The sequence below is a fragment of the Argentina anserina genome, chromosome 4, assembly GCF_933775445.1.
Source record: "Argentina anserina chromosome 4, drPotAnse1.1, whole genome shotgun sequence".
NCBI classification, from domain to species: Eukaryota; Viridiplantae; Streptophyta; class Magnoliopsida; order Rosales; family Rosaceae; genus Argentina; species Argentina anserina.
The window spans coordinates 16,469,801-16,482,321 of NC_065875.1; the positions used below are offsets into that span (position 1 = coordinate 16,469,801).

General features: G+C 36.1%; 1 protein-coding gene and 1 pseudogene across 1 annotated transcript; both read left to right on the forward strand.

Moving 5' to 3' along the window:
* The first annotated feature begins 90 nt into the window (after window positions 1–90).
* On the forward strand, window positions 91–2,002 carry LOC126792005 (probable acylpyruvase FAHD1, mitochondrial). The gene is made up of 7 exons (XM_050518516.1): window positions 91–273; window positions 362–527; window positions 646–698; window positions 1,101–1,163; window positions 1,383–1,433; window positions 1,524–1,641; window positions 1,763–2,002. The coding sequence occupies exons 1-7, from the start codon at window positions 178–180 to the stop codon at window positions 1,873–1,875; spliced, it is 660 nt and encodes a 219-aa protein (XP_050374473.1). The 5' UTR covers window positions 91–177; the 3' UTR covers window positions 1,876–2,002.
* A 3,131-nt stretch (window positions 2,003–5,133) lies between these two features.
* LOC126792271 (protein NRT1/ PTR FAMILY 5.7-like) lies at window positions 5,134–8,252 on the forward strand (annotated as a pseudogene).
* The last annotated feature ends 4,269 nt before the right edge of the window (window positions 8,253–12,521 follow it).

Genomic DNA, 12,521 nt, shown 5'->3' on the forward strand with positions numbered 1-12,521 from the left:
TTTAACATATTAACTTATTAAGTGTAAGAGTAAATATTAGAAAATCATTGAATAATTGAAAAGGAAAGAACACTGGCTAGTAGCCTAGTACAGCCCGACTCTTTTGGTTTCTCACAAGTGAAGAAGAATACGGCAGTGGAGAGTTTCAGTTGACATTGTCGTCGTCGGAGTGAAAACATGGCAAGTAGGCTTCTTCAAGTAGGCACCAAGATCGTCGCTGTGGGCAGAAACTACGCCGCCCACGCCAAAGAGCTCGGCAACGCCGTCCCCAAGGTCCCCCTCCTTTTCTTCTCTTTCCCACTCTTTTCCCCATCTCATTTTCCCTTTCAGTTTCCAATCTTGATTGTTATGATCTGTGAAGGAGCCCCTGATATTCCTCAAACCGACGTCGTCTTACTTGGAGAATGGAGGCACAATCGAAATCCCTCACCCTCTTGAGTCGTTGGACTATGAGGTCGAGCTGGCCGTCATTATAAACAAGAGAGCTCGCGACGTTCCTCAGACCAAGGCCATGGACTACGTTGGTGGTAATTATAGTTTTAATCTTTAAAAGAGATTAGTTGGTTATTGTTGTGGTAGTTTGATGTTAACGAGATTATCTTGTTTGAGTTGGAATCTGATTAGTGACAATCACATTGTTTTAAGGTTATGCACTTGCTCTTGATATGACTGCCAGAGAAATTCAAGCTACTGCTAAGGTAATCATCGGTTTTATGACGTAATAATTCAATAGTATGTTTGTATTAGGAGGTTGTACTCTAGTCTGTAGATAGTTATTGAGCTATGATCTACTTAATCTGATAAGTGGATGCACCAAACATGATGCTTGGAAGCGACAACTAAATGTTGGATACCTTAATCATTATATAATCTGTGCAAATGACCAACAAGTTAACTACTTTTAGAGGGTTCCTATGAAATATTATTGTAGTGGATCAGTATTCTGGACATGCCATCTTGTCTGGGATGTCTATGGTTTTAATATGCTTTGCAGTATATATCCTGCCCAATTGGATTTAGAAGATTAGCATGTTTGGGTGTACAAGTTGTGCAAGTACATGACTTTTCATGTTGTTGATACAAGTTATATCCTCTGGCAGTCTGCAGGTCTTCCATGGACCATAGCAAAAGGGCAGGACACCTTCACACCAATCAGTTCTGTGGTAAGTATTGTGTTGCAGTTTGTTGATTTCTCTTTGTTAATAGAAATTTGTTATTAACAATCTTTCCCATAGAGGTGTTGTAATATCATTATCATTGGTTGTCTTCCTTTCAAAGTTTGGCAGGCCATTAGATAACTAATTCAGTCTCTATGAGCAGAGCGTTCATTCATGTATATCTGTCAGCAAATCCAATAGTTTAACTTTTCAAACTTCATGCAGCTGTCCCTAGCATCGGTGCCAAACCCTGACGATTTGGAACTTTGGTTGAAGGTTCTTGTTGCTTCCTATTCTTTTCAGTAACCTAGGGATTTATTGGTCACTCCTAATTGTTGTGTTCTAATTGAATTGCTCACTCGACAGGTAGATGGAGAAGTGAGGCAGAAAGGCTCAACCAAGGATATGATATTTAAAATCCCATTTCTCATTAGCCACATAAGTTCCATTATGACACTCCTCGAAGGAGATGTGATACTAACAGGTGAGTCGAATTGGTTACATCCAACGTTGTGTTCTTCATCATTTTTAGCATCTGGTCAGTGGTCAGAGTTGACCAATATTTTGATCTTCGAACTAATGACACTCCTGGAGCTGATCCGCAGGTACTCCCGAAGGTGTTGGTCCAGTAAAAGCAGGCCAAAAGATAACGGCGGGAATAACAAATCTTGTGGATATTCAATTCAATGTTGCAAAGCGCAAGCACGGAAGTTCTTGAGCTATTTTTATTAGCTACATGGAGTCTTGCACTTGACAATTCCATCAGGAACACAGAAATAATGTTGATTGAAACCAGCCAACTGACTTGGCTTCCAGGCAGCCACGAAGGAACTGCAGTCTTTTTTAGCATAAGCTGGACGATCAGGAAATGTATGATACCTTAATTCAACATCTATGTTTATTTTGATCTGGAGTAATGAGTGAATACCAGTAAGAATTATGTATATAGTAGTAAAGAGCAATCAAGCAACAAGTACTTTGCGCCAGAAAATAGTTGGTTTATAATAGAAATATATCAAAATTGCGGCAATTTAAATCTGTCATGCAACTCTTGGAACTAAAGTCCTACTTATAGAAGTCACAAGAGCAGAAGAAGAAATTACCGAGATAATGACGGAAAAGATAAAGAATTTGTACCAAGAGAGATCCAGAGGTACAATTATGGCATCTCCAATCGCACCTGTAAGATAGATCTAGATGCTGTCTGTGCCTTCCCTTTGTTTTCGTTGCTTCACGTTACTGATAGTCTATGAGTCAATACAGCTAATCATCCAGCTTCACCTAATGTGACTTATGCATCCTAACAGGAAGAATAATTAACAAAAGAATGCTCACTGAAATATAATCAGGTTTAGGACTTTAGGGCTACCTACTCACCTGTATATTCCATAATGTTCTGATATTTTTCCGACGAATATCAACCGGCCAGTGCATCTAACGTACACATCAGTGATAGCACAAAGCAAAATGGCAGCCAGTCCCGACTCCTGACCAACATAACATGTTTTCCTTATTTGAAACTGGTAAATTGAAGAGAAATGAGGATACAAACATACAAAGATTGACAAAAGGATTGGAATTTCGAAGTTGCCTGACTGATACTTCAGTAGATTCATTTGATTCAACAAGAAGATGTTTCCCGATTCTTTCACCAGAATGCATACGATAAAACGCTAAGCATAATACTTCGTTAGTTCGTTTAAGCCAAAGCTTTCACCTTCCTTTGTTTGGTAGTGTGTTGATGGTTTGACAAGAATATTTGTGCATCTTGATTTTTCGATCGGTGCCTTAATAATTTTGCTGTTTACTCTCTCTTATTTTCCAATTCAACTCTTATCCTTCAAGCGTCTGATTGCTTAATTAAAAATTATCAACCGTTCTTGTGATGATGACGGATGACGTTATAATATGACGTCCATGCCATCGAAATAAATATTATGAGGTTTCTAAATTAATTCATGACAAATGATGTTTTGGTGTTATATGCTTGAGATTATCTAATTTATTCTTCAAACTCATATACTGTAAATTTAACTTGCTGACTCTTATAGTCTCTTATTTATTAATAATTCGTTTTCTTAAAAAAAAAACTTATATAAGACAATTGCAAAGAGCTGTTTCCTCCCAAATTAACAACATATCATTCAACATACATCTAGAGGCAAAGCATTTGTCCAACTTGCCACTTGCATTCCGTGCATGAGTAATATTTGCAATTAACATCCATCGATCTAAAACGAGGTTTACCCTCCTTAATCTATTATTATATATATTTGAACTGAATAGATGAGACATATTTTAACAAATTAACTATATCATGAAGTCATGAACTAGCTAGCATCCTCAATGCATCATGAATGATGATGTATAAATTGTTTCCCTGATGTCTTAATTAAAAATTCGGAATCTCCTTCAACGTGTATCAATATAGAATCACACGCGACTAACGATGAGCTGCTAATACCACCTCTAAGTATCATGCCAAAGCATGATATTAGGATATGGACAATACCTTTTTTTAGGAGAATGAAACGAATTTATTTGGTATCAAGATGCTAAGAGCACAAGGGTCAAGGATCACAAGGATCATGCAAAGGGTGACACTATCTACTAGACAGAATATAATGAAACTAAAATGGAATATATGATCGGACCCGCTACACTACACTTATTTAAAGGGATGAGCATTATTAAAGAAAATAAATAAATTAGGGCTAGCATAAAACATGAAATCTACAAGGCCCACAGAAAAGCAAAACCGTAAGCCCACAAGTTGACCCAGTCATGTCACCACCACCACTTCTCCGAGCACATAAACCACTGTCGCACCACTGCACTGATCCACTCCCTGACCTTCCAGAAGATGTCACCAATTCCAAAGAAACAAGACACATACCTCCCCACCAAAAAGAGAGGAAGAGACTCGAAAAGCACCAAAAACATTGCACCCCAAGAGCAACACCATTACTACCCTGATGAGGAAGCAAACGCCTTCGTTGCTAGCAAGAGATAAGCATCCTCTAGTGCCACACCTGAAGCCAAACCACCACTGCACAACTCGAAGAAGCAGAAAAATAGAAACAAAGCCAAATCAAACGATCAAATCCACAAGAATCACAGATCCATAAACCCAAAGGACACCAAATTATCAACACCCGTCTGATGGCCTCATGGCGGCGACGAGGCAAGCCTCACCGGTGCGGACCACCACTAGACATGAGAACTATGGCAGGGAGGCTGTTGTACGGGGCTTTGTGGGGAGAGGAAACGTATAGGGTTTTTTTCTATTACTTTGTGATATGGACAATACCGTTGATATGACAACTTAGCTAGAAATTATGAATTAGATTTAATGGTAAAATAACAAATTATCTTTTTATTTAGATTTAATTAATTTAATTTATTCTGTCTTTAAGTAATAAGATAGTATCTTAACTCACAATTAGATCGAGCCTGACAAGTAACAACCACAATGTATATTGACCAACATAAAATAATATAAAAAATGGGAACTCTTTTTATTTTTATATAGAGAATTATCAATAATGTTTGCATTCATTTTCAAGGAGTTTTTCATGTATGAATCAATCTGTAGACTTTCAGTACATTATTAAATAAGGACCAAGTTAATTAAGTAGATCTTGCATGTATTGGCATGGCTTGTTTATATATTATTTAGAAATAAAAATAGGAATTCGCCTTCCCTTAAGTTATTAATAAAGACCAAGTTAATTAAGTAGGTCTTGCATGTATAATATGTATTGGCTTGTTTATTATTTAGAAACCACAAAAAAAAAAAGGAATCCGTGTTCCCTCTTCTAGCTTGACTCTTTTCTGTGATGGTTTTATTCCAATCTCTCATACTCATTCATTCTATATATAGCGACGACATGAGTAACATGACTGTACATCCATATCCAAAGAAAATAAGAAATACATGCGTTACTACTATACTTCTCTTTGAGTTCTCTCAGTAATGGGCAGAGTTAAAGAAATCAAAGAATGGTTTGGAAAGTTCTTCTACTATTCCATACCTACAATATGCATTCGAGGTTATTACGCAACTATCTCTATCTGTTTAGTGTTTACTCAACATGCTGTAATTCGGGAATCTTTCACATACCAAGATTTATATATATAGACCTATGTTGCACGGACACGGACACGGACACGGCGACACGACACGGCGCGACACGGCGACACGGCAAATTTGAAAAACTCTTGTTTCGACACGGTTCCGACACGGCGAATAAAAAATATTTATATATATTTTTAATACATAAAATAAATTAACAATACTATTATAAAATTGTAAAATCTATCAATTGCATAACAATGTTTAAGAAATAACATCAAATAGTCAAAAAATGCAGTTTAACATCATACTACAAAGTATTCATACTGAAAACAGTGAAACCTCATACTTAAATAGAGTTATACCTGCTCACACAAAGCTCCTAATCTGCCCAATGCCAGTCTCCAACTGTGTTTACCGGCCCAAAATGGAGGTACTCCAGTAACTCCACCAAGTAGAATATACAGAATTACTCCAGCACTCCAGATATCTATCTCATTAATCCGGTACAGCCTCCCTGAGATGTGGAAAGAACATGCCACTTCAAATAAGAATTATTCCAAGCCAAACAATCATATCAAAATACTTTGAAAGCTATAAAATCATTAGAATTCACTTTGATACATTGTAGATTAATTAGCTAATTAGCTAATAGCTACACTATCAGATATGAAGCTGGCACATTCTAAACATTATATTACAGCTTAATTCTCATTGATGTACACAACTTTTCTTCACAAAGATAGCTTCTTGACTTCATAATACCTACAACTAAGTTGCAGCTTAGCTTACAGACAACACTAACAATTTACTTCCAAGCAGTTACACCTCCCTTTACTAAAAGCAATGACATTACCATATAACTCTCAGGCCTGAAGCAACTTTGAAGTTTTTACTTTTGTTCGCTTACATTGTTGGCTACCTGCAAATAAAAGAAGATGAACCAGGAATTCATAATTTATTTACGCAACAACCGCCAAACAGAATATAAAGTCCAGCAAATAACCAACTGATTAAAGGCGTATCGTGTCGTATCGGCGCGTCGGGACGTGTCGGATACAGCGACACGGCTCCGACTGACGTATCGGTGCAACATAGATATAGACACACACACACACTTTACTTCATATGTCTGAAGAGATTCAAAGGTTCAAACTAATTAACTTCTGAACTTCTTCTGTTTTCAAACGACATTACATGCAGGTTTAATTTTCAGCCACAGCCTTGTAAACCATGCGATAGTGTCTATCTTGATAATGTATCTAACATAAAATTGGCGGAATCAGCAATAGCTGCTGTAGTTACAAATGTGCAGGAAGGGTTTCAGGCATAATGGTGATCATCTTCGCTAATTTCTCGGGTACCTACAGGGGTTCCCTTAGACTAATCGTCACCACAAACGCTGCCTATATATTGCTGTAAGTATCTCTTAAATAATTAACCTAACTTATATTACTACTTCTGTATAAATTGTTATTAGTTAATGGCTTGAAAGCCGTAGTTCCATCCCTTAACTTTTGAACAGATTCAATCCGGCCCTGGATCGAAAAAATAACAAAATTGTTCAAAAAAGAATAATTGCTCTTTTACTAAGACATGATATTTGACTATTTGTGCACACCTATTGACTTCCTCTTGTTACAGGGACTGGCTATACTATGGCGTTCTGCCAGCAAGCATATGCGGTAGATACTGCTGCCAAGGTATACTATGGAGCTGTCTTACTGCTGCTACTCGGCGAAACAGGGCGGGAGGCTGCCTTGAATGAATTTCTCGACGAGCAATATTCAAGAGAACGAGACAAGAAAGAAGTCATGGACGAATACAATCTCCGAGACCATCAAGACGCTTTATGGGATCTTCCCTGATTGTTGGGTGCCATCGTACCGCTTTTCCTTTTAAAAACAACTTGGGAACAAATCTTCATGATTTTAACAATTGTGATGGGATTTTTTTACTTGTTCTTTTGTTGTGGCTATTCCTTTTATTTCATAAACAGTTCAAATGAGGCCATGTATCCGATAGACGAAGCAGAAAGGGAGGAACGTAACACAAACATAGAAGTGACCAACAAAGGCCAATTACGACGGCGGAAGAATTGCCTAGACAACAAAGAGGAGCTCAAGAAATCAGAAAGAGAGGATTGGCGGAGTTTAATAAAAAAAATGAGGGGGGCAAAGTATTTCCACAGACGTCAGATATTCTCATTGTGATCAATTTTCCTAATCTACAGTGTTGTCACTGCAGCAGGACATTCTTTTATGAACAAACGAGTAATTTGCGTATTCCAATCAAGAACTATGACATTGCAGTTTATTTCAATATTGTCAGCTCAATTTCAAAGTATGCAATTATACATCTTTGGGAATTACTTATTCCAAAGATAAAGAAATCGCGAGCTTCTACACTGGTGAGAATCGAGGACTGGCTTCTACTCTGCTGTGTTGTGTCACGGCTTGGCATGTTGAGATCCGGAGGTTGAAGGAAGTTAATAAGCAAGGAGTCGGAGATACTTCAGAGGTTGTTCCTATGAGCATCTTTTGGCTAGTTCCACAGTTCTCCTTGTTAAGGATCATGGAAGGGCTAGTAATTGATGGGTTGATTGACTTCTTTGTGGAGTGAATGGCGGGTCTTGATGATAAAAAAAGAGTCAGATATTCTGCATCTCACACTAGCGAATTCGTCATAGGTGTAGGTAAGATACTAGCGCACTGACCATTTTAGCATTTAGACGAAGATGGTTCGATGACAGCATAAATATAAGCCGCTTGGACAAGTACTACAGAGCATTATCATTCACAAGTCTTTGTGCGTTTTGCTGCTACTTATTGTGTGTCTGCATCATCTATGACGCCAGTGATAAATCAGAAGAATCGACCGGAGACGAAGAACACGAAGAATATGAGACCAACTCGCACAGCAGTGAGAATTCGAAGCTTCCAATTATGGATCATTATTATAGTTTGCTAGAAAACATAATAATGGTTAGTCTCTACGGAAGGGCAGGATTTAGCTGGTAGAGGTCGTTTATATTTTAACTCGTACTTAACAACACTTGCCAAACCCTAAATTTTGTTTAATATACGTACGTTTAATTTGTACAAAATATTGATCTTTGACAAGGTAAAAAGACTAATTTAATATATACTATTTTTGAGTTGGTCGGTGCCCTGTAGCTAAGCACTGTTCCCAACTTGCACGACAATTACGGTTCTATCCTCGGTTTTATGGCAATTGCAGTCATGCCATTTGTGTCTGTATAAAAGTCGGAGATGGTGTACACGTGTCATAACTCTCACCTCATAGCGAACGTCTCTTGATTCCTGAAGCTTCTAATCCCTTCTCCATCAGTCTCGGTTGGTTCCTCCTCCATCCAATCCATTGGAAATCTTTCTCAGATTTTGGCTTTTTTGCTGGGGATCTAGAGACATAGATTGAGGTCACAGGGCGACAGAAGAAGCGATCTTCTTTTGGGTATGTTCAATGTTCACTTCTGCTAAGTTCTTGATTCTAAGTTTGCATTTGGTGGTTGGTTCGTTCCTTTTCTTTTCTCAAAGTTTCTTCTTGCTCTTTGGGTAGGTCTATTATGCAATTAGTGATTTTGGCGCATCATGGATTGATACGGAACCTAAAAGTTATGCTATAAATGTCCTTTCTTAATTTTTTAGTGGAAGGAATTAAGACTTCACCACTGGAGTTCTGGAAAACATTCCCTGATGCTAGAGAAGAATGACCAAGCACCCCAGAGCTCGATCGATACTACCATTAGTTATCTTTTATCAAATGAACCTCGGCTATTCATTTGTTGTTTTGGACTTTTGGTTTGTTTTTTGCTTTCCCACTTTGGCTTGCTAATATTTACCTTTATATGTTTTAGATCTGTTTGTTACAATTTGTTACTCTCATCACTCTAAAGCTTCATTCAATAAAATAGATATGCAATTTACGTTTGGGTTTCTGGATGGTGATATATGGAGTTTGGGTTTATAGTATCTACATTTTGGTGATTGGACTTCTTTCAGTTGGGACTTGGTTTATGGTATCTACATTTTGGTTTATTTCTATAAATTGTTGGAGTAGTCACCAAGTACGTTATACAGATATAATGGTTGAACCTGAATTTCATTCTTTTCAATTTATCTTATCATCGTTTATCTTCTGCAGATTTTATACCAGAATTGTGGGTATTAGTTGTTCTATTGTTCCTCATTTTGTAATTCTGCATTATCTCAGTTTTCTTTTCTTTACACAGGTTTGTTTGTTTTTTTAATTAAGTGATTCATTTTTGACTGGATTGCGTCTTGATTTAATTTAGCAAATTAGAATAGGAATTTGAATATTGATGATAATGTTATTTTGTAACGTCTTCAATTCTTTTGTTTTGCATATTTGAATAGCAGTATGTTCTTACGCTATATTTGGGTATAGTCGGCTCTTACGTACAACTATTTTAGATTGAGCTATATGAGTAATTTATCGTTGCATTCTTCATTTCATTTATCAGTGTTTTCCATTATTTAGTATATCTATAATAAAAGTGCAACTATGTGATAATTATATTCAATTTTTCATTGAATAACATGTATACGAAATTAATCATTCATCAGGTTTCAGACTTCACTTTCTTTTTAAAGGTGAAATAGGCTGCATTCTTTCTCTAAATTTAAGTATAGCTTGCATTTTTGAGAACTTGGAAAATTTATATTGGTCATTTTGCAGGAAGCTATAATGCGGCCAGACTACAACTCTAAAGCAATATTCACCGTGGTGTTTGTAGAAGGAAGCGAGTGTAGCGTCTTCAAGGAAGCGAGTGTGTCAAGATGCTACATGTGGCAAATCATATGGGCCGTAATGCAAGAACAATAAGGAGAACAGAGTAGGAGGTTCATGAAAGTCACTGTTGATGTATTAGATGATGAAGTTCTCCATTTTTCAGAAAGTCAACCCATTGCCAATTTGCCATTGCTGCCCAAAATAACTACATGAACGTCAAAGGAGATAGTTGAAAGACTTGGAATTCAATGGCCAAGAGAATAAGAGGAACTTAATTACAGGTTAGTCAATCATGTTTTAAATAAATTAACGTATATATCGAGAATTCCAAATGTTGCGTATCAGTTAATTACAATAAAAGCAGAGAGAAATCAAACTAGATAGGTTGTTCCTTTCTCATTTTTATTGTGATTGCCTTACAAAACATAACTAATTTTGGTAGACTGGCATTTCCTACTAGCCTCACCTGATGTTGTAATGGGTTTTGTTCAGTTTTTAAGAATTTTGTAGTTGAGTGTAGTGTGGCTGATAAAGATAGCTTATCTATGTTACAATGGAAAATAGAAGATATGCATAATAATTGTGCCTACTCAGATGAGCTGAGTTGGAATCCTTTCAAATAGAAACTTTTCAAGGGTCATTATAGATTCTTTTTTTTTTATATATAATATATTTGTTAACAAGTATCTGTCCTGAAGTTTATTAGTTTCAATCAACAAGGAGAGAGTGATTTGTAGTGTAGTTGTGGCTTTTTTGTTATTTGGTGTGCTATCTTTTGCATGTTCGTAAAGTGTTATCACTTCTACCATTAAATTAGTAATTCTATATCGGTATTTATTCATTACTTCTTTTCCACATCTAATCTACGTTATTGAATTCATTACTCCATTTCATTTCCCTAAGCTAATTCGACTTGAATACTTCGCGGGTTGTTATAAAAAGTATAACAACATAATGAATGAGAAGTATTGAGGATGAGGTGAGAGGACTGAGGATAGAGCATGAGAGTAGAAAGGTAGAAGTGAAATTATTCTTGGAAAAAACTTGCGTACAAACTAGTATGTACGCGTGCGTCCAAACTCTCGTTTATTTGCACACTTTGGGAATATAAATATATGATTTTAACCGTTCAAAAGTTTAGTTTATTACTAAAGATCATTTATGTAAAAGATCAACATAAACAAAAATCATCTTCATAGTCGATTGCATCAAACAAATTAACGGTTATGGTGAAAGTTAGTAGTCTCATGATCAACCGTCAATTTGTTTGATGCAATCGACTATGAAGACGATTTTTGTTTATGTTGATCTTTTACATAAATGATCTTTAGTAATAAACTAAACTTTTGAACGGTTAAAATCATGTATTTATATTCCCAGAGTGTCCAAATAAATTAGAGTTTGGACGCACGCGTACATACTAGTTTGTACGCAAGTTTTTCCCATTATTCTTTTAGCTTTTACAATGATGTAAATGATTGACTCTGCTAACAGAATTATGCAGAAGGTGTCATTTAGTTTAGCATAGGTATATGTGAAGCTTTGCTGTTTAATTTAGGACAGGTATATGTGATTTATTTAAGGTGCAAATTCTCTAGGGAAGGTTTCCAGACAGGGGTTAGGGCAAATGGAATATGAAGAGCCGTGTAACTGTGGTATGTACTTAGAGGAGTATCAGATGAGTTGATCTACACATGAAAATAGCTACTTGAATTCCGTATCATTTTTTTAAGCTCAGCAAATGGTTATATTCTACTCGATTGGATATCAACCTGTTTGTTTGTTGAAATCCAATCTTATCTCTCTTTTAGAATGATATATCGTTATTGCAAAATTAGCTTATCATGGATTGTTTATCAATAGATTTGAGTGTACTAATATGTCGGCAACCTTTTAGTGCGCTGAATATGACTGCTTTTTCAGCTTCCTTGATCAATTTTTTTCTATCTAGATAGTACGGGACAAGATACCAGCATCTGTATCCGTAGTGAGTGCCCTTCAAAAGTGGTAGTGGAAAGATCAAAAATATTAAAACTACCAAGTGCCCACATCTGTGTAAGTTGAAGGACAATGATTTGCATCCACTAATAATATCATGCAATGCCGCATTTGATTTGTGAAGAAACTTCGAAAGAAATATGAATGAGGTATAGCACAAAGTATAACTCATTTATGTACAAAATTTTATTTGTTATTGGAATCAAGAGTTTAGCTTATTTAGAAATTTCATGAAAAAGGTTTTGTTTGTAGCTTTGCAATGAAACATATGTGGTGTGATATTGGGATGATTTGCTATTTACGTTGTTGGTAGCTACATAAGTCCTACAATTTTTTTTAAGAGTAAGAAGTTATACAAACATTAATTGAAATTTAAGGAAAAAAAAAACTACAAAACAGAACCTGATCTGAACAAATATATAAATCACCATTTGAATATTGTTAACAAAAGAAACTAATATTGACACAGTACACATTCGTTATGACTAAATATTTTTTTGCACTACATTTTCTATCGT